This window comes from Phalangium opilio, unplaced genomic scaffold, assembly GCF_054372755.1.
Source record: "Phalangium opilio isolate 3A_F unplaced genomic scaffold, DU_Popi_V2 ptg000024l_1, whole genome shotgun sequence".
Lineage (NCBI taxonomy): Eukaryota > Metazoa > Arthropoda > Arachnida > Opiliones > Phalangiidae > Phalangium > Phalangium opilio.
The window spans coordinates 3,218,785-3,240,756 of NW_028324155.1; the positions used below are offsets into that span (position 1 = coordinate 3,218,785).

At 37.3% G+C, this 21,972-nt stretch overlaps 1 protein-coding gene across 1 annotated transcript; it reads right to left on the reverse strand.

Annotated features, from left to right (window-relative positions):
- Positions 1-80: 80 nt before the first annotated feature.
- On the reverse strand, positions 81-17,244 carry Rbcn-3A (rabconnectin-3 alpha). The gene is made up of 29 exons (XM_089867870.1): positions 17,137-17,244; positions 16,754-16,887; positions 16,562-16,687; positions 16,426-16,497; positions 16,275-16,353; positions 15,942-16,205; positions 14,887-15,381; positions 13,678-14,170; positions 12,867-13,616; positions 12,661-12,805; positions 10,325-12,595; positions 9,980-10,256; positions 9,017-9,913; positions 8,801-8,958; positions 8,242-8,728; positions 7,945-8,178; positions 6,967-7,367; positions 6,323-6,905; positions 5,800-6,258; positions 5,533-5,728; positions 4,921-5,047; positions 4,619-4,845; positions 4,374-4,551; positions 2,734-2,794; positions 2,530-2,660; positions 1,954-2,031; positions 1,304-1,448; positions 1,007-1,224; positions 81-917 (listed from the first exon to the last, which is right to left on the reverse strand). Exons 2-29 carry the CDS (start codon positions 16,838-16,840, stop codon positions 717-719), a joined length of 9,840 nt encoding a protein of 3,279 aa, XP_089723996.1. The 5' UTR covers positions 16,841-16,887; positions 17,137-17,244; the 3' UTR covers positions 81-716.
- Positions 17,245-21,972: the final 4,728 nt, after the last annotated feature.

Genomic DNA, 21,972 nt, shown 5'->3' on the forward strand with positions numbered 1-21,972 from the left:
AATTAATGTCTGCCATCTCTTGGTTAAAAATTAAATAAATATTCGCATAAAATTTAAATTAAATTAAGTATTTCAATAAATTCTTTTTCGGAACTTTTTAATATTCAGAGAATTGGAGGCAAAGAAAAAAAAAACAATTATATGTTACACATCACAGCGTTGTCTTATATTTTCATCTACATTTATTATAAGATGCCTTATTTTTAAAAATCTGGTAATTAAAGAGTACCAAAATAAAACATGGCGTTATGTAACTAACTAATTTAAATAATAAACTAATTAATAATATAAATTTCTTTTAACGATTTCCCTCAGGTACTAATAAAATTCATATTTACTAACTCTCCTTGAAATAATTTTCAACAATTAAAAATTTAGTCGGGCTCAAGAACTTAAGTTATTTCTATTTTTCTTTCCTTTTTCGATTTTTTAAATTTTAATTCGAAATTTAATTAAATTTGCGTTAATTATAAATTAACCTTAATAGGAATAAATTAATTTCATGTATAATTATTTATTACTTACCTACATTTAAACAGGCACTGAATAACATTTACTCTAATTAATTCTAATCTTAACTGTATTAATTACTTTACATTTATTTACTATAATATATCCTGATCTAGCACCGAAACAATTTAAAATTTGTTTTAAATACTGTAAGGAAACTAATAGGAATACCAAAGCTATTACGTAACTTTTACTTTTACTTTCCTTTATACTAGAGCCTTAACAATAAGATCCCTCTCAGGAAGCTGTCGTAATTTTAAAGAGCCATCAGCTCCGCAAGAAAATAATTTCCCAGTTCTATCAACGTATAACTGAGAGACCCCCATTCCAATATTCCGGAATAAGGTACTTCTGGAATGTTCACCAGGGAACGAATAAAGTAAGAGGTGATAGTTCAAACCCCAAACCTACAATCAATAAATAAATAAATAAACAAACAAACAACCAACAGAAAACTGTAAATGTTATTTCAGTACTTAAGGAAGGATTATATTACCTTAATATCACCATTTGCCGAACCAGTGACGTAAAATTCCTCCCCGGGATCTAGAGATAAACATTTAACCGGATGATCATGGGCTTGAAAGACATGACGAAGTTGTCTTTGTCGAACGTCAAATATACAAATATCGCCTTTCTTTCCAGCCGAAATCAGAACTTGGTTTCTGGACGCGTAAACGCAAGCCGAACTTCCGTGTTCGTGACACGTAAAACCTTTGAAAGATGACAGAGAGATTATTTATTTCATATTTTCATTAAAAAGAACTCTTAATTAAATTAAAAAGTAAATTACTGGCAACTTGCGCCTTCCGTTGAGGTAATAAGGTATCCCATAAAGAGACATTTCTTCCTTCAGACGACTGCCCGGCAGTTGCTAATAAGCTTGAAGATCCCACAAAATCAAAATCACTCGCTTGTTTAGTATGACATTGAATACTCTATAATAAATTTCATAATTATATCATTATTAACATAATTAATTACAAAATCAATTGGCCTTATTCCTGATCAACGCCACCGAGGCGTAGCGGCGACTTTTGGAACTATAATAATACGGTAGCCAATTACAGGTGGCGCTGGAGCCGATGGACTCTCTATTTTGAATCATGTGAATAGCCAAGGCTTAACAAGCGATATGGTTTCAAAAGTATTAAAAGTTGATTTTACCTTTCTTATTCTGTCTAATATTATGAAATAAGACTTTCGGAGTAAGTTTTCATTCGATTTTGGTCTATTTGGAGATTATTCGGTTAATAATAATTAGTTAAAACGTGTTTTTTGAAGTTGAAGCGGTAATAATCAAAACAGAGAAAATAACATCTCCATCAGAGTCCGTCGACTCCAGCGCCACCTCTGATTGGCTACCGTATTATTATAGTTCCAAAAGTCGCCGCTACACCTCGGTGGCGTTGATCAGGAATAAGGCCAATTACTTAAACTTACAAAGAATGGGCTGGTGGTCACTGATGTCAAACCAACTTGCCATAGGCTTAGAAAACCATCTCCGTCAGTGACTCCGAACTATGTAAATAAATAAATTAATGAGTAGATAGTAACAGAAGGGGATAATAGAAGAAGGATGACACTCTGTATCCTCTTAATGCTTTAGTTATGTAACGTCATTCTTCCCAGGCTCAGTGTTCACCTTTTAGTTTGCTTTCCCGCTCATCAAACTACAAATGGGTAACTCTCGCACCGTAAGGTGAATTCTATAATTGTTTGGCACTAAATCCCCAGCAATCATCCCACAAACCTTGATTGTCTTAACGTGGGACAAAAATGCACAAGCGCATGCATGCGTCTTGCCAAATATTTAAACGCTAATAGAGTAATGATGAGGGAACTATTTATCGTGTATGTGATTCGGTTTAGTAACCTTGCTCTAAATGTAAAATGATGTTGGGAAGAGTGACGTTGTTACACTCACCCAGCTTTGTGCTTGTACACTTCTCTCGAAGAGAAGTATTATATACTTCTGATAGTAATAATAAACACGGACGGAAATAAAATTTAATTTACCTTATTTCCTTGCGCATTAAACGCGACTTTAGTCACTTTGGCATAAGTTCCTGAAGGTCTTGGTACTGAAACTGGTTGTTGATGACCCCATTCCCACATCTTCACGGAACCATCCTGAGCACCAGATAGATCTAAAAACGCAATTGCGCGCCATAAATTGCAATAAAAATAACAAGCTTTACAATTATCTCTCTCGCCTCTTACATATTGGCAAGAATGGATGAGAACACAATCTTCTAACACCGTCCGTTTTGTGTTTTTTAAGCTGAAATTTTAAAATAAACGAAAAGTTCAAGTACATATATATTACACGCAGTACTTATAAATACAGAAAAACTCGTAGGTGTGCTTTTGAGACACACCAACCAATCACGCATTAGCTTTACCGGGCTGATATAAAAAAATTAAAATAACTGCGTTTAAATAAATAGAAAAAATTAAATTAGAAAGCGTAAAATATAAAAACAAATGATTAAAAGTAACACAATGGACACGACACGTCAGTTTTATAAACAAAAATATAAAAGCCCATGCCAAAATACGCAGAGCTCAAAAATAGTATGCTCGAGAGAAGCAAAACTACAAATGGTCAGAAAAACTAAAAAAAGACTAGTTTTCCTAATGGGTAGGATTGAAATAATGAGGAGTGAAATTAAGATGTTGTTATAGTTTCAGGGACCGGAGAAACCCAAACTCACCGGTTTTAGTAAGTGTCGACTTCGATCAAGAACAAACTGACAAAATTGAGGGTTAATACTTCCGGGTATGTGATGACTTTTCATCTGCACAAAGATTTATTTAAAGCCAGGAAGAAGAAGAAGAAGAAGAGTTACGAAAAACATTGCCATAGAGAGCATAAAGAGGGGGGTGATGGTTTAGTGAGGTAGAGAGATAGAGAGAGGAGGCGTTTGATTTTAAAAATATGTGGTAGAATTATTAAACATTAACAACATTAGTGTATTTTTATGACTTTAGTATGTTAACACATAATGAAGAAGCCTTAAAAGTTATAATAAGAAAAGGCCGGTTTTCGTTACTGTCTTAGATAAATTTTAAAGAATGAAGAAAAAAAAATAAAAATCCACATTAATATATATATATATATAGATAGCACTGCCGAAGATTTTACAAATACAAGTTACGAATGCTAATTCCACAGCCAAATATAGCGGATGAAGTATTATTTGCAGAGAAAACCACCATTAACGTTATATTTATCCATAAGGACATCATATCTCTCTAAGGGCCCAAGATTCTATGTTACGGTTGAAATGTATGTATGTATGTCCGATTTGGTCAGCCATCCGTCTCATCTCAAGTGGTATATTAATTGTATAGCCTAAACAGAGGCCGAGCGCATTCGCTGCAGAGTAACCCGGCATTGAACATTTTTCCCTCCTTCAAAGATTTCTCACGACAGCTCTTCGTGATTTTTACTAAGCGCGAATTTACCTCTTGTGTCTGAGAGAGCTGGGGGGTTCTGGAAATTCTCTTACTTATTTTTTCCCCTCAGTCCTTCCTCTCTCGCCTCCCCGCCTGTTTTAGTTTGATTCCCAACCGCTTGGGAGCGTTATCTCAGAGCTCGCGTCTAGACCACGACCGGCTTAGGATACCGGTCGTGGCTGATTTTGAAAATTATTTTTCTCCCCCGCGAATTTCACGAAAAATCCGGAAGGAGCCCCTATACAAAATCTACGTCACATCTAGCAGAACTAGATGTTTTTGCTAATAGATGCGCTTGGGCCCTTAGAGAGATGATGTCCTTATGATTTATCCAAATATAATAGTTATAGGTTTGAAGTCAAACTTAAACTTAAACTTAAGATCAAGGTTCCTTTACTTACCACATTGGAAGCTCTTCCAGTTTGAGTTCCCAAAAGAGGAGGCGCTGGTCCAGTTGGGCTAGTAAAAGCTGACCCATCTCCATTAGGGCCTCCTTGTCCATAAGAAGCGGATGACAATCCTTTGTCAGATGGATGCTGGACCACAATGTAATCCGAAGCTGGATGTTGTTCAGTGGCTCTGTTTGAGAGTTGATTCTTTAGTCAAGGAAGAAATTTAATATAATAAAAAGCATCCATAAACATACTTTTGAAAATTCAAAATGTCATATTCAGCTTCATCTTCCAACCATGGTGCCGGTTCGAGTAGTAAAGAGATATCCAGTTCTTGAATTTCTTTCAACGTTGAAAGGGTTAACGTTTCGTGATTGACCTTGCTGATACAAAAAGACAGAATACTGTCTTGATCCTTATGAACTATTCGAACCGGTTGCATACTAGCTATCTCAGATTCAGCTTCGGTATCAACGTGATCCTAAGAACAAGAGTCGACCCTCAATTGAAGAAGAGAAAAAAAGGAACAACATTGAGAATGATGTAAGATACTAACCTCCACATTCTGTAAATGTTGATGTTTCCTAGAGAATATGTAACGGATAAATATATCTTGAACCGGGTCTTGTCTGACTAGAAAATTCCATAAACGTCTAGCTGACATTGCTAATGGATGATGAGATCTGAAAGACACACACAAAAAAGTTAGTTTACATATAAAACTTAGGATTATTATTATCAGAAGGGGATAATAGAAGAAGGATGCCACTCTGTATCCTCTTAATGCTTTAGTTATGTAACGTCATTCTTCCCAGGCTCAGTGTTCACCTTTTAGTTTGCTTTCCCGCTCATCAAACTACAAATGGGTAACTCTCGCACCGTAAGGTGAATTCTATCGTTGTTTGGCACTAAATCCCAGCAATCATCCCACAAACCTTGATTGTCTTGACGTGGGACAAAAATGCACAAGCGCATGCATGCGTCTTGCCAAATATTTAAACGCTAATAGAGTAATGATGAGGGAACTATTTATCGCGTATGTGATTCGGTTTAGTAACCTTGCTCTAAATGTTCCGATGTTGGGAAGAGTGACGTTACACTTACCCCGCTATGTGGTGGTACACTTCTCTCGAAGAGAAGTATTATATACTTCTGATATTATTATTACTTGAAGGGTGTATTGTTCACATCCAAGAGCACTTTATATTTGGCTAATGGTGGTCCATTTCCAGTTTGGAGAGCGAGATTTGGCAGAAAGTTTGTAGGTGGTTTCCCAAAATCATCCAAAACTTCTTTCAGATGCTTCAACCATTGTTCCAACACTTTGAGAACAGCGTGAATCATTGGGCTAGTGACTGGCAGATCTATTGAAAGAAAGAAATAAAGAAAAAGACACTAGTTTCGAGTGAAATAAACCGCGCAACCATATAATTACCCGTTATCTCAATTCCAGCAATGTCCAAGAACGATTGCAAGTAGCATTTAGCTAACTTCACTACTGCCAGTCTAATAATAGCCCAACTGAAAGAGGAGGGATCTAACTGTTCCATAAAAACAGTGCTTGGCTCTTTCTTGGGAGCACTCTGGGAATTGTAACTTTCACCAAAATCATCTTCCAGGACGTCATCATTTTCTTCTTCATCTTCGCTACTTGGCAAAGATTCGTTGGAGTCATAATCAAGTTCTTTCCAGTCATCTGGTAACTGAGGTTTTGACATAAAACACGACACCATCGACATTTCAGGTGGAATAAATTGTTCTCTGTAAGTGGGTCTATCTTCTTTAATGGCGGGTTGAGGAGTTCCTTGTCCCAACTGACTAAGTAACTTCATGTGCAACTTAACCCTTTGCTTGGATAAAGTGTTTAATATGCTGCTTTCTCCCGGAACTTGTTCTATAATCGCGAGATTGTTAAATAAACGCTTAAACTAGGCCTAAATGGAAGATCTTGATCTTACGCTTAGAAGGATCTGGCGCTTGCAAAGCTGGTGACACTGCTGTTGAAACTCTCAACAGTCTTTTGGTTCCTCCTCCAAAAAGGCTGGCCCAGGTCTTTTCCGTTACCGTTCTATCAATTAATCTGTACAATATGTGGCAGTCGTAGGTTCCTAGAGCATATACCAACTGACTCAAATAAACTGAGACAAAGGCCTCGCATAGAAGAGTGTGAAGTTTGGGTGAATCTTCATCCTTGTCTCTGGCTAACAGTGCCCTAAGAGATTGAACTCCCGGCCATTTGCTAGGAGGTGTCGTGGCTTGCATGGTTTCCTCTATCATGTTGAAATTCTGTCTGTGATGACCAGCCAACAAGTGGCTATTTTGGTATACGACGCTAGAACTGATAAAGTCTTCGAGGGTTTGAGCCTTAACTCCACTTTGTTTCACAATAAAGTTGTCGCTGTCACAGAGGGACTGATAGATACAAGCTGACAAGGCAGTACTTAAGTCCCTGATGATGGAAAGAGCAGCGTCATTTCCACTAAAAACTGTGGGTGGATTTCCTATGGTAACTATGCTCTCTAAGAGGTCGTGGGTCAAAGACTAGGAGAAGATGAGCAACCATTAATCTTCACATTTATTACCAAAACTTGACGCAACTTACTTGCAAGAAACGAATAGGGTCCGTCACCACTGTTTTCTGAGAAGCGACACTAGCTGCTAAAAGAGGTAAAGTAGTAGGGAATGGCAATGGAGAAAGTAATTGATGCTGGGATCTTTCTTGCTGCAATTCTTGTAGGAGCAACATTAACTCCATTCGAACGGCCGCTAAGCCTCCACCATGAGCTCCGTGTAAACTACAATAACTGAGTAGTGTTCGTAAAAGTGTTTCATTCACTTTAAGCCACTTTTTTCTCCTCGCGGCTCTTTGCAATTTGTCTTCAAAATCCATAGTGTCAGCCATTAAGATCTCATGAAGGGTGGGGTATGCTTCGCGAGTTAATTCTGGATTCATGGAGGATCCTATTTCAACCTCCGTTTCTTCAGTACCCATGCTATTATAATCTATCGGGTGGAATAAGTAAAAACCCCTAAATCTCAGAAGAAAAAAAAAGAAACTCCTTAAAGGGAGGGTGAAGTAGAAAATCAAGTGATTTTTTATCGATTCTTCTACTAATTATAAGACCAGTCTGCATAGTGAAACATTCAGGAAATACCAACTCCGAATGATATTGAAATTCAAATTAGGTTCAGATTTTAAGGATCATTTTAAATAAGCCCCTCCGACCAATCGCGTAACGCCCTGCCTTTTTGTTAACAAAATTCTCGTGGCACGTTCCGGGTTGAATGAAATTAATCACGAGATTTGATAAAATCAGGCGCGCGACGTGACAATCGTGGCGCGAGACATGGAGCGTGCCACGAGAATTTTGTTAACAGGAAGGCAGGGCGTTACGCGATTGGTCGGAGGGGCTTATTTAAAATTATCCTTAAAATCTGAACCTAATTTGAATTTTAAAATCATTCGGAGCTGGTATTTCCTGAATGTTTGACTATGCAGACTGGTCTTATAATTAGTAGAAGAATCGATAAAAAATCACTTGATTTTCTACTTCACCCTCCCTTTAAAGCATGAATTTACCTTCAACTGATTGGCCTCTTCCATAATGACATAGATCGCACAAGGAAGATACACTTCGTTCCAACCAAATGTATAAATGGTACCTAAGTTGCCCACCATCTACTTCAAATCCTGTTGCTAAGGTACTTAACTCTTCCATCATAATTTTAAGACACGCAATGAATTTAAGTTGTTGAGCCATAACATCAAATGATTTTTCTTTTGTATCATTTTCAATTGGTTCTAAACTAACGTCTTTGGAAAGCCAACAATGTTTTAAAACCCACTCTAATCACCCGACGTCACAAGTGACATTACCTTTGGTTTCTTTGGTTTTCATTTGTATACCAAAATCATCGTCAGAACTGGGGTCACTATCATGGCAACTGACATCAGTTGATAACAAGTCTTTCTTTTGGTATCCAACTGGTTCTCCCCAGTTAAAATCATCCAGAGGATCTTTAGCGACTGCTAAAGGTTGACTCCAATCAACGGAATCGGATTTTTCAAATTGTTGAGAAGATACTACGGGTTGACTCCAATCTAGATCTTGCTTAGGAGCGCTAGTAACGGGTTGGCTCCAATCAAATTGATTAACCGAATCTTCAGTCTTTGATAATTGGATTTCAACCGGTTGATGATGGAATCCACTGTCCCCACTCATGTCCATATTCAATATTACATTGTCCGGGAGACGCGAAAGGACCTCCAAAGCCAAAGCTGGACACCCAGCTTGAAAATGATAGTGGGCTGTTGTGAAGAATAGCCTTCTTTCCAAAGGCGTAATAGCTTCATCCTTGGAGAGCTGCAAGGGGGGAAGAAAAATACTTACTATGTCCATCAACGCACGTTGCGTCTACCACAATGCGCCACATACCCAACAATCAACAGCGCCAGGTGAAACTATTGAAGAACCAAATCCAGATTTTTGATGTTTTATGGTTTTTTTCTGGGAATTAAATTGGACAGCGTAACTTCGAACCACGAAGGAGTGAGTTCTCAGGTACAAATAAAAGTTGAACACACTTGGGTTTGCTAAGATTTTATCAAAGGTTTAAGTACACACTCTGGAAGATTTATCTCGTAATTTTACCAGTTAGTTCTTCTCCAGTGTATTTGAGGTCTTCACTCGTTAACTTTGGGTGAGCATGACCAATATCAGTTTGAAGTAAAGTAGTAAGTGCCCCACTATAGTCTTGCATGGTCCATAAAGCCATACTTCTCAGAAACGGATCGGGATGGGCTTTAGATTGCCTGTAATTTTCCCCTTCACTATCGCAACCCAAAATTTCTTCAAACAATAGACGACGTAGAGAGGGAGTGTTGCTTTCAAGTTCCCCGTCATGAAGTCGAACTAAAACCATTGCCAACTGTAAATCATCCAATTTGTGAAGGCATACATCAACCGCGTCTCTCAATGCTCCAGCCAAAAGAAAAAAGGCGGCCGCGTGTTCGAATCTCTGTCTTCCAAGAAGAGCGAACGCGTTTTTCAGAGCCGCTTTACGCCAGCGATCTTCGGAAAAGTTGTTTTGAAAGAACTGCGTCATTTTCGTGTCCCTGACGGAACGGAATAATCCCCAGACCAAATTTTTCTTTTTCATAGCCAAATAATAAAGGGCCGCGTCCAATGGATCATTGCGAGCTTGGAAAGCGGCTTTGGCCACCTTCTCCATTACTTGTCTCAATGTGGTGTTGTTACGCATCCACCAACCAAAACCTAGTTCTTTGAGATCAATCCATCTTGGATTAGCTTTCTGAATAGACGGAATCAATTGTAGAAGTTCTTCTTGGGTTTCCGAATGAAAAGCCCAAACAACACTGTGGCTTCCAAGGCCCATTTTTTGCAGTTGGGCCCTCTGAGATAATGGTAAGCAACACGTTAAATACATGTGATGACGCATGGCGAATAAGAATCTCAGACCACATTCGTCTAACGAATCAACAGACATTGCTAAGTTATTAGAACTTCCGTCTGTATTTTCTGATAGATCTGAAATAAAATTAAAATTACACGGATCTTTAAAGCCGAATCTCAGCGGACAGTTTTAAAACTTACAGTTTGGATTGCACTGACTAAAAGTGTTAGAGCTACAAGACGCTACAGTATCGGCCAGCGCCAACACGTGCATCTGATCCAAACTGGATAACCCAGGAAGATGAGTATGGGTTAACAGTTTTGTTAAAAGTTTCACTTGACGAGGACCAAATTGGGTGATATTAAATTCTTCCGTTTCATTGTTCTCTATTTTAGGAATCTTGGTCGCGTTATCATTCATAAAATCCAAAGGGTCATCGGGAAGGCTGGCCCCCAAATCAAACAGATCATTGTAGTCCTATAAGAAGTTATTATGAAAGTTGAAGCGGAAGGAAACATTTAGTATTTGAGCTAATAGAAAATTACTTTATCAATTTTTTGTTCCTTTTGCGTTCCTGCATTTGTTTGAGTGGCCTCATTATCAACAGCCAGTAACGTAAATAAAGGTAAAGGGGGTATCGAAGTAATTTCAACGTAATCTAGTTGGATCTCTTCGGGAAAGACTGACACTGATCCCTGTGGTTCGCTGGGGCTAGGCTGCAAGGGGGATGACGCGGCGATAGACAATGCCCGAGATCTTGACCATGTTCTGGCAGATCCATCTCCATCCGTGCCATTAACATCCGCAGACTCTATGAAGTGCTCGTAAGATTTTTTGAAATTTTCCATTCCAGCTAAACACTTGACTAAATGGCACATGATAGCCTTGACTCGACGAATCTTTCCAAATTCCAAGAGTTCCATTAATTGTTTAGGATGATATTGAGGTAAAACGGGACAAGCCAATCTACTGGCTTCAAAAAGTCCAAAATCGGGAAGAGCATCGATACTTTCAAAGTTGGATTTATCTTGAACTTCTTTTTTCTTTCTGGTATCTCCCCAACTAGTTATAACGCTGGAGGATGTATTTCTAGACATTCCTCCGGTAGCACCCGGAAGTCTCAACTGAGAAGCTTCCTGCGCTCTGGTTAATATTTCCTGTTCTTTCAAGCTACGTATATCATTTGCAGCTTCATTTCTCTTCAAAATTTCAACTTCCTCGGGGTTTGTAGGTCTCCACTGTGAATATATATGCATTTCGCTATCCATCCCAACAACGAGAATTCCATCTCTAACCCATGACATTTGCATGGGTAATGGTGGCAATGAATCAACTGTTGACAAAAAGGTGGTTCTTAGACACATCCATCTCATTTGTTCTGGCTGAAGAAGGGCGGGCGCCATAGAGGAAGCCTGCTTCAACAGGGTTCTATTGCCAGTGGTTTTGGAGGCTTTCAGGGCCTGAACATTAGCTTGGGCGATGTCAGTTGATACTGGAGTAAAGAGCAAAAGCTTTGATCCAACAGACACGGTAAGAACGTGCGAGCCATCTTCAGTTGATACCCAATCAAGTTGAACGAGAGATTTCTGAGTCAGTAGGCATTGATTGCCCTGTTCAGCAATAGCCTTCTTCAAAGTATGTAATGTAGTATAGCTGGGAACTGATAGAAGCCTTTGTATCGAAGGCCGGTGCTCATTGGCTACATCATCATTGGGGGCTAACTTATTCATAATTACATCTACAGTATGCTTATTACGAAGATTTACGTCGTACAATGAGTTTAAATCAAGGTTCTTAAAGAGGTCGGGTTGTGGTAAACTGACATTCTTCAAAGGTATAGTGTCTTCCAAAATCCATTCAGAACCTCCAGTGGATTCGCATTCAAATATAGCCACGCTAATGTTAACGTATCGACTAGACGGAGCGCTTTCATTGGTTGGAACAGTGTATGATCGCCCATTTTTATAAGCGCAAGCGACTCTTCCACTATATGCGCAGCTAACGTATAACAATTCACCATCGATATCAATCTTACTCTGTTGATTATTCATCATCATTGTCCACTCAGTCCAAACGAATTGGGTGTCTTCCCCTTCATTTGAAGTTTCGCAAGGTTTGCAGTACCAAAATCTAACTTCACCATCGGAGCAAGCGGTGCAAAAGAGATACGGAGCCAAACAAGCGGGATAGATACTAGAAGAACTCAAATGTCCCGCTGCTGGTGTAGTGTGAACAATTTCACAATCATCAGGAAGTGGTAAAACTTGCATACACACTTTAGTAGTTGTAATGTGCAAGGGAGAAGCTTGAGGTTGGGCATTTTCCGGTCCTGGCGAATTGCTTCTGGAAGATTGATTGGAATGGTCGCTATCTTGCACCAAGTTACTATCAGGTACGTAATTATACGGCATTTCTTGTCCATCTTCGCCAGGATGGGAAGCCATTAAAATTCTCCACATATGAAGTACAGATTGACCAGATTCGTTTTTCTCAACAACTACCAGATAAAATGGTTCCTCAAAAACCGCGGTATTTCTCAGATCTACAACAGCTTGTAATCCCGGTTCAACTAGACCAATCTTCTCAGTATCCAAACTAGGTTTGGTTCTTTTACCCATTATCAACTGTTCCTGAAAAACGTGAAGCAACTGGGTATTTTGCCACATGTGACTAGCATCAGCGATTGCATCCAGTTCAAGCACGCAACCGGGTCTGGCTGTTGACTGAAGACTAACAATTTTGAAAGAATCCTGAAGGCTAACGTGTCTATAGCCTAATCCTGAAGACGTGTCGCTTGACATACTACCAGTAAAATCCTATAAGGGGTAATTGAGATTAATCGTAATCGTGTACATTATTTAAATGTACTTGAAACACTTGCATCATGATTTCTCTTTCTAACTGAAGCTGAAATTTCTGCTAAAATAGTTCTGGCATCAATCACCGCTTGATAAATTCGTAATCTTTGGCCATCAGAAGCCACAAAGCATGCACTCGGTGAATTTGAGATACTACCGAGTGTAGTACTGATAAAAGAAACAATGCTGTTAGACGGAAGTACTGAGAACAGTCTTCTTAACTATATACCTGGGCAACAGAGTGGGAATCCAAGCGACATTAGCGAAAGCAGACATTTCAGGGGAGTTTATTCTAGCTAATTCGGACACACCACCCGATTTTGAAAGAGGACCTACAGGATCTACTTTCCATAGAATTAATTCGCTGCAAAAACCAGATTTATCGCAACCCAAACTGAAAGGTGGGTTATCATTTTGATTGTTGGCGCTATTTGTTGGGGATGGTGTTCCAGCGTTAGAACGACCTTGAGTAGGAACATTGTGATGAGAAGTAGTAAGAAGAAGAGGTAGGACAGGGTGACACGTAACATCGTTGATTCTAAACCTATGTCCGCAAACCCGAGCGGAATGACTAATGGATAAGACTTGGGTGTAATTGGAATTGTCTCCGAAAGTAAGATGCCATAAATTGAGACTTCCATTGACGTGTTTAGACGTCATACAAAGAACGGGTGTAGGAGAGTTGTCCGTCATGTTATTATTAAATAAATCTTCTTTTCGACTACCAAATGATTCATTCAAATCAGCGGAGTCATGGTTTTCATTTGTCTTAGGGTGAGCCTCGTGACAGTCAGAAACAATGACTGTATCTTGAATAGCGGTTCTAAGGGCTATTCCTCCGCGTGGAGAGTAAAGAGTCAAGTATTCCGACATGGTGGCTGCATCTCCCAATGGGAAAGCATTTGGAATTCGAGAGCAGAAGCTCACTTGGGCTTGTCTGAAAGCACCTGGGCTGTATTCGTCCAGCCATTCTACTAACCTGTTAATGAAAGGTTTAAAATAAATGTCCCAAGATGAACGCAAGGTGACAAAAATCGTACCAAACTAAGAAACTCCCATCAATGGGGTGAATGCTAAAGAGTAAATCGGGACTGTTTTGCCATTCTCTAAGTAAAGAATCAATTTTTCTATCAAGGGCGTCAATTAATGGCGCCTGAATCTGATTTTGTCCAGCATCAGTAGCGAGAGAAACCGAAGAAGAAACTGCGGAAACAGTTTGACGGGCTGAAAGATCATCACCCAATGTTTCCTCAGATGCAAAATCATGCGCCATGTGTTTTCTGGTCTTATTCTGCGAATGAACGCTTCCTTCAACTTGACTACTTTGCGAATCCATTTCCCCACATTCACTTTCAGATTCAGCAGCAGCAGCAGCGGCTGTAGCTTCTTGCTGCATTACTTTTTGACTAAGCTGCCTTAAAAGCTGTTCCGTTGACTCTGAGAAAATAACTTCTTTATTGTTTAGCCAATGAAGAACAAAGTTTGGCTGCTTTGATCCTGTACTACTTCCGATTGTCGGAACAAGGGGAATGTCTGAATAACATTGAAAATTATTTAAACCTTCCTTACGAACAAACCAATAGCGTTTTCCTTTGTGGTCGCCCGAGAGCGCTCCAAGATCGCTCCATATTTTCGTGTAACGTCATCGCTCTAGCTCGGAGGACCAAATCTAGTTGCTCCCAATGAAAGACAATAGTGTTTTCAGAGCGGTTTTATGACGTCATCAGGCGCTCCATTTCGGTCGCTCCGTCTCTAGAGTCGGAGCGGTTGGGATCAATAGAGTAGTGTCGGTAGAGAGGGGAGTAGACTGTTTATCCCTCCCTCTAGGCGCGCTTTTGTAAGAGGGGATACTGTACGCGCCTGGTAGGGGGGGATGACACTGAGCTAGAGCTAGATGCCAGTTCTACGTATGCAAACGTCATACCCTTCTATCTCTTAGCTAAGTGTCATCCCCCCTACCAGGCGCGTACAGTATCTCCTCTTACAAAAGCGCGCCTAGAGGGAGGGATACACAGTCTACTCCCCCCTCTACCGACACTACTCTATGGTATGACGTTTGCATAGTAGAACTGACATTACTCTATCCGGGAGCAAAACGGGAGGGAGCGACTGGGTCAATGTAAGACGCGCTTCCGTCTCGGAGCAGCTCGTTTTTTTCCAATGAAAGACGACTTTTTTTCGGAACGCTCCGGGAGCGCTCGGATCACCTCAAAGAAAAACGCTACAAGACTCGCGCAGCAACCAACTACCTGTAGCGGCATTAATGCTGGCTGCTAAATGGAAATGTATTCCAGGAGCAACTCCACTGCCCTGAATCCCAAAACTATGGAAATCATGTACACTGTAAGTGCTGGGTAAAGTAGGAACTATTTCTTGGGGATCTTCGATAAACTGAGTAGCTTGTCTCTTTTTGTATTGGTTAAAAGATTTCATGTGTTTCAGCCTTTGCATGATCCTCTGTCTATGACGCTGAGTTTGCAAATGGGGAGCTTGGTTAGCTAAAGCTTCAATCTGTTGAATGTTTATTAGACCATCTTCGGGAAGAAGGGTTTGAACCCATAACCTGCAAATATTATCTTTGCAGGAAGTAACTAGCATGTTAGCCACTGAACTTCTAGGCATATATTTGCTAGTTTTTCGCCAGGACAGACTAGAAACTGCTCGTGGATGAGCGATGTATATGAAGGTATAACTAAAATCATTAGAAGTTGACAATCCGGAGGAAGTTTGAGAGACAAAGTTCACTGAAAAATAAAGGGTTAATGAAACACAGTTAAACTTCATTAAAGGGAGGGTGAAGTGGAAAATCAAGTGATTTTTTATCGATTCTTCTACTAATTATAAGACCAGTCTGCATAGTCAAACATTCAGGAAATACCAACTCCGAATGATTTTAAAATTCAAATTAGGTTCGGATTTTAAGGATAATTTTAAAGAAGGACCTCCGGCCAATCGCGTAACGCCCTGCCTTTTTATTAACAAAATTCTCGTGGCATGCTCCATGTCTCGCGCCACGATTATCACGTCGCGCGCGAATTTTATGAAATCTCGTGATAAATTTCATGCTACACGGAACATGCCACGAGAATTTTGTTAACAGGAAGGCAGGGCGTTACGCGATTGGTCGGAGGGGCTTATTTAAAATTATCCTTAAAATCTGAACCTAATTTGAATTTTAAAATCATTCGGAGTTGGTATTTCCTGAATGTTTCACTATGCAGATTGGTCTTATAATTAGTAGAAGAATCGATAAAAAATCACTTGATTTTCTACTTCACCCTCCCTTTAAGAAAGTGAAACATACCTTTCTTGTTTTCATACCAGATCTTGACTAAACGATCGACATTACCAGCTGAAGCAAAAAGCATTCCATCAGGTGAAAACTTTAAAAAATTGACTGGATTTGATGTTTTGCATTTCCAGACACAGTCCCATTTTGGTCCATCTTCCTCCTCAGTTACTCTTGGAGAGTCAAAATCCTTTCCAATGTGAAATTTAACATCTTCTGGCTGCTTGATGGCCAATAACCACATCTGGATACAGTCTCCACCCGTTAAGAGTTGCGTTCCTTCAATAATTACATGTATTAATAGAAAACAAATTAAATTAAATTAATTTTTTAAAATTAATAACATACCATCTGGGTTCCATGATAAGACCCTATTATAACAATCAGCCATAAAAGACGCAGTTTGCACCCATCTATAATCAAGCCTCTGCAAAAAGTGAAATAAACTGTAAAGTATAGTTTTAAAAAAATTAAATGAATAAAAAATAATCAAAGTTACGTGTAACGAAGACTGGTTAAGCAAAGGTGTTGGCTCAAAAACACAAATCTTTTTTCCATATGACACCGCAATCTTAACAAAAATTATTTAATTTAAGTTTAAGACTCAATAAAAGGTAGAATATCTGGTTATATACCTTTCCAAAGTCAGCGGAACAGTCAAGACAACTGATTTGAACATTTTCATGGCTAACACCGGGTATAATTTGAACCCTTTGATAATTACTTGATAATATAACTATATTGCAACCAGCTGCATAAGCCTTAATGATATGAAATTAAACCTTATTAGTTTTTATACTTTATATAAAAGAAAAACCGTGCCTTACAATGAAAGGTACACCATCTACTCCTCCAACAGCGTAACAGTTTTCACCAGCATTGACAGCTCCTGTCAAAACCTGATGCCGGTTCATTTTTAATTAACTTGGTCTTGGTGATATTTTTATATCGATATGGTTATCTGTTAATAGTTTAAACTGAGGTCATATAAAAATAATATAGCAACAATTCAACCATATAAACTCATAAAAATGGGGTCATGAAATAATCTTCTATACTAAATCAAATATAGAAATACATTATACAATATACACCCCCTAAAAATGACCAAGGCTTGCAAAGAATGGGCCTTATTTTCGGGTTAATTATAATTATTTCTCAGAAAGTATTTGAATTGCAGCAAACTAATGATTCAAATATTTCGACTTACCATCAGATTATATAATTTTTCATACCTCTACTATTTAATTCTTACAGCGAAAAGCAACTTTGCATTCGGCAAGCAGCTAAATAGTAAATATTGTTATGGAGGTCGCGCGAACAATTTGTAGATGGCGCCAAAATTAGGCTAATCAGCTGTTCAATTTTCCCGCGAAATTGGAATGGTAAATATCTCTATGGTAAATAAGCAAAGACCATAGACATATAAAGAGAGTGTATATAGTGTTATATGTCTATGGCAAAGACGGAGAAAATTCTATTGCGTTAACTTTTTCTTTAAGATCTTTCGAGCAAAATGGCTTTCAAATCATATAAATATCATAATAACACTACTTGATTTTTGTTTAAGTTTTATATTGTAAATTATCATTTGATTTAAAAAAAACGCCAAAATTAAGAGTTAGATCTGGTTGAAAACCGGCTGCAAGATTTTTATAGGGAGGTGAGAGGGGAAAAGACTAACATGACCTAAATTGGCAACGCTTAACAGTCTAATTTTATTCCATGTGTTCGAGCGACTGACAGCTAACGTATATTTCACTAAGAACGTTTTTCTAGTTTCGATTCGATCATACTCGACTAATAATTTGATTGACAACAAATTATATAGTTTCTCATGTTACTTCGCGATTGGCAAATCAACTGTCTCTTCCATTTTTCCACATCAGGTAAGAGATTCAAATTTCTTTGTAATAATTTGGGACTTAAGTTTTTATGCGAGAGAGGATTCCACTAAACACGCGTTAATTAAGATACGTTAAATTATTACTAACTAACAAAAACGAAAGCGTAGAAAGTCCACTGTCACAATCCACAGTGAAACTTAAATAATAAATTCTCAAGGGGCTGGAACAAATCAACCAAAAAAATTAAAAAAACAAAAAGTAAACAGTTGGATGCAAAATTCTCGGAGCACAACAATGGACCTAAAAATGTTAAAAACCTAATATATGTGGCTATTTTAGGAAAACGATTCTACATAATCTCCCTCCAATATTTTTGTGGACCTTTTTAAAAGTCCGCCATTCCAATTATACCAAAAAAAAATGTTTTGGCCACAGTAGTGGCGATGTGGGTCAGTTCGTGCGGCAATCTTAATGGTAGAAAAATATTACATAAAAAAATTAAATTCACTTTTGGTTGAATGCTTTCTCTACATATAATAATATAAACCATAAACCCCCGCCAGATAGTATTGAAATACTTTTTATTTACACAAAAGAATCTTCATCCGAGTAATAACGAATCTAACTTAAGGCTTTTGAATTAGAAACCGGGTGAAAACAAAATTATGGAAAGTTTGTACTTCGAAAATAGTAAATGGGTATTTGCTTCAATTCAGGCTGGCTCAATTTAATAAGATGGTTTATTTAAAGAATTAAATGAATTTATCTGGGAAGCAATTTTCACTTTCACCAGGGGTTTAAATATATTCCTTATTAGTGAAATTGGAAAAACTCATAGCTCTCTAAGGATGTCGTGCAAAGATTAGTAGAAACTGGACTTCTGTCCGGAAGTCTCTTCTTGAACTTTTCTTTGTTAACCAACGTTCGTGATTCACGAATTTTCTCGTAATTTGCAATTCGTGTTGAAATGTTTAAAACTGTTGACAAACGGTAGCTTACAACTTAAGACATAGATTTATAAAACATTGGAACTTAATTGTACGTAAAAAACATTGATGTTTCTTTCACTTAAATATATTTTATTTTTCTACTAAATCGTGGTATAGATAAACAATTAAATTACAAAACAACAGACTACATAAGTTTAACTAGAAGTCTATTAAATTGTTCTTGATAAATGAATGTTTTTAACAAACTTCAAGGAGAAAGGGGGTCAAAGTTGAAGTTGAAAGCAAAGGGTGAAGAAAAAAGTATCAAATTCAAAAAGAAACGCTGACGTTTCTAGAGCAAATTCGAAATGGTATACTTATTAACAGTTATACGAGAATGATTAGGACATATTCTTGTCAAACATTAGTAAAGTTCACTTTCATAGCCCAGGGCACACTATATTAACCAGATCCAACCATAAAAACTAGCTCTTTAAAAGCTCATAGAACTAAAAAAGTAGGGATTAACAAGTGAAAAAAATGGGTTTTTCTAGATTGTAGAAGGCAAACCACATTTGATAGAAACAGAAACGGATAAATAAGACGACCTTTATAGATGATCTTTTAATCCTACGACAGTTTCCGAGAGGAAAAAATAAATATATAAATTTTTATGTCTTCCTGTGATATTTAATTATAGAAGAAAAATTACCGTTAAGTTACAGTTCTTCCTTAAAAACGGGGTGAGGGGTGGGGGGGGGGGAGATTAAAAACGTTCAGGTTTATCACTTTGATAAATATTCTGGAAAGGGAAAGGGATAAAGGTGATTAAAATATACGTGCGTGATCTCATCTTTTCGATATAGTGTTAATTAAAATTAAATTTCCTTCCTTTAAAATAGTTAACTATTATACGAAGCTACTTTGTACGCGTAATCTTATCTATAAAAGATATTTCTGCCGTGGTACCATAAGTTTATAAGACATGTTCCTACCATAAGTATATGACGTGCTAGAGACTTACAGCTAGAGCTAGTTCGAGAACGACAAGCGAGAATTGAATTCCTACACTCGGTTTTGCATGGCTTCCATCTTCCTATTTAGTCTGTGCTAAGACAGCGCCTCACTAGGCGTCGCTTTTACCTCGAATCTATGACCTACGCTCTCACTAACCAGTGACAAACTTTTGAAACTTATCTTATGAACTTATGGTGGCACTAAGAAACCCACTTTTGATTCAAGAAATGTACATATAACATTCACGATATTTTTAGTGTCTCTTTAAAGACACGGTTCATTTAACGAGTAAAATGCGTTTCATCAAAAGAAAGAAAATATTAATTTTATTTATTTTTTTTTTTGCAAAAACCAGAATTTATAAATTTAATTATAATAAAAACAAAATCACGAGATAAAGTGGTTTTTATTTATTTATTTTCCTCTTACAGAGGGGCATCGGGAGTAATTCGTGATACTATAATTACCATATTCCTTAAACTTAAACGGTGGTTAAATAAAAACTCAATATGGTTCCTTTAAATTTAATATATTCAAGTTTGAAACCTATAATAAAATTAGTTTATGCCTCCTCGGTTTATTGTTTATTTCCTATATTATTATTTTGGAAAGACATTGAAATATTTAGGCTTAACTCTTTATCTTTATACGGTTCCGAGAATGGGGTGTTTTCCCCTTAAAGAAAGTTAAAATAAAGGGCTCATTTGATAAATATTTAGACCGCTATAACTATTAAGTCGGTGTAATGGAAAGTTAAGTATGATGTATTCGCCCAAAAAATCAAAAATTTAAAAAAAAACAGACGACAATAAAACGTCTAATTCGCAAAAAGCCTGGAAGACCTGGATAAATTTTTATATTAGAATTTTATAACCTTATTTATCGTTTAACTGATCGGCCAAGTAAAACGGGGTATACGTTACAGAATTTATGATTCAGTGAGTTTATTCAAATATCTGCCATTTATTTATGACTTTAGGTTAAGTTTTTAATACTTAATTTAAATACCCTATTGTACGCTTTTGAGTTGGAATTTTAATTCTACTGTAGGAAGCAATTTAATCAAATTGTTTTAACAACCTTAAGACAAAGGAGCTAATTACTCTCTGATTATTGGTACACTCATTACGGATTAGGCTTAAGAATTTAGCACTGTTAAGGGTAGGACCTTTAAAGATTACACGTAACTTAATCCCTTTAGTAAAGTCAAAGCTACAGGCGTGTACATCGATTACGATTTTTAAGTTGGGTCCACACGAGATAATTTGAGGCAGAAATTCATCAGTATTCGTGTGAAACCGGCTTTAATTTCTAATGTAGTAGCCCAAAACATAACCGATAATTCTTAATAACCTATGCGCGTAAATAAAATTGTAATGAACTTGCATTCCCGCGCTCGAATGTACAGGCCATATCTATGATCATAATGAGATAACGGTAAAAACAAAAAGCTGGTCTTAATAACGATTTACATCGTATAGAACTAGTATTTCCAATTATGGAGATATCCGAGCCCACACGATTCGGATATATTTTTCTAAAACCACTTTAATTTAAATTTCATACGTACTGGTATCGAAAATTCCAGTTTAGATTTTTTTTATTTACACTAATATTTAAATTGACCAAACACAATATGTAAATTACTTGAATAAACCTCTTAGAGATCAATAAAATTCACAATTCTAATTAGATATGGATCGAAATTTAATTATAATTCTTGTTAATTATCTTCTTAATGTGCACTTAATAGGGGTATTAATCACATATTTCAAATTTCGACAGACTCCGACAAACGGGAATATTGGTTATAAACGAAATTTTAAAAACTGCTGGAAAAGTCCACTCGTACGCGACCTTATTAATGATTTTCTTTTTCAAAAAAAAAAAATCCAGTTTTCACGGAAATTAATGACCCCTGAAATTAAAAATGTATTGCGAAAAATATGTTTTTAATTTTTAAATAAAGAAAATTATCAAAATTATTGTAGTTATCGCTTCAAAAAGAAGAAAAGGAGAGTTTGCCGGTAACGGGTAAATATAGCGGACATTTAATTGAAATTCCCCGTGAAGGTTACAAAATTGGATGTCAATATTGACAATGTTGTTTTTTGTTCCGCAAATATTTTAACTGCACTTCCGAAATAATTATCAAGCGTTTATAAAAAATAAAGTCACTTATTGACTGAAAGCACGATTCTAAGACATATAACAAGCTAGTGACAAACTTATGGATCCGATCTTATGATTTAG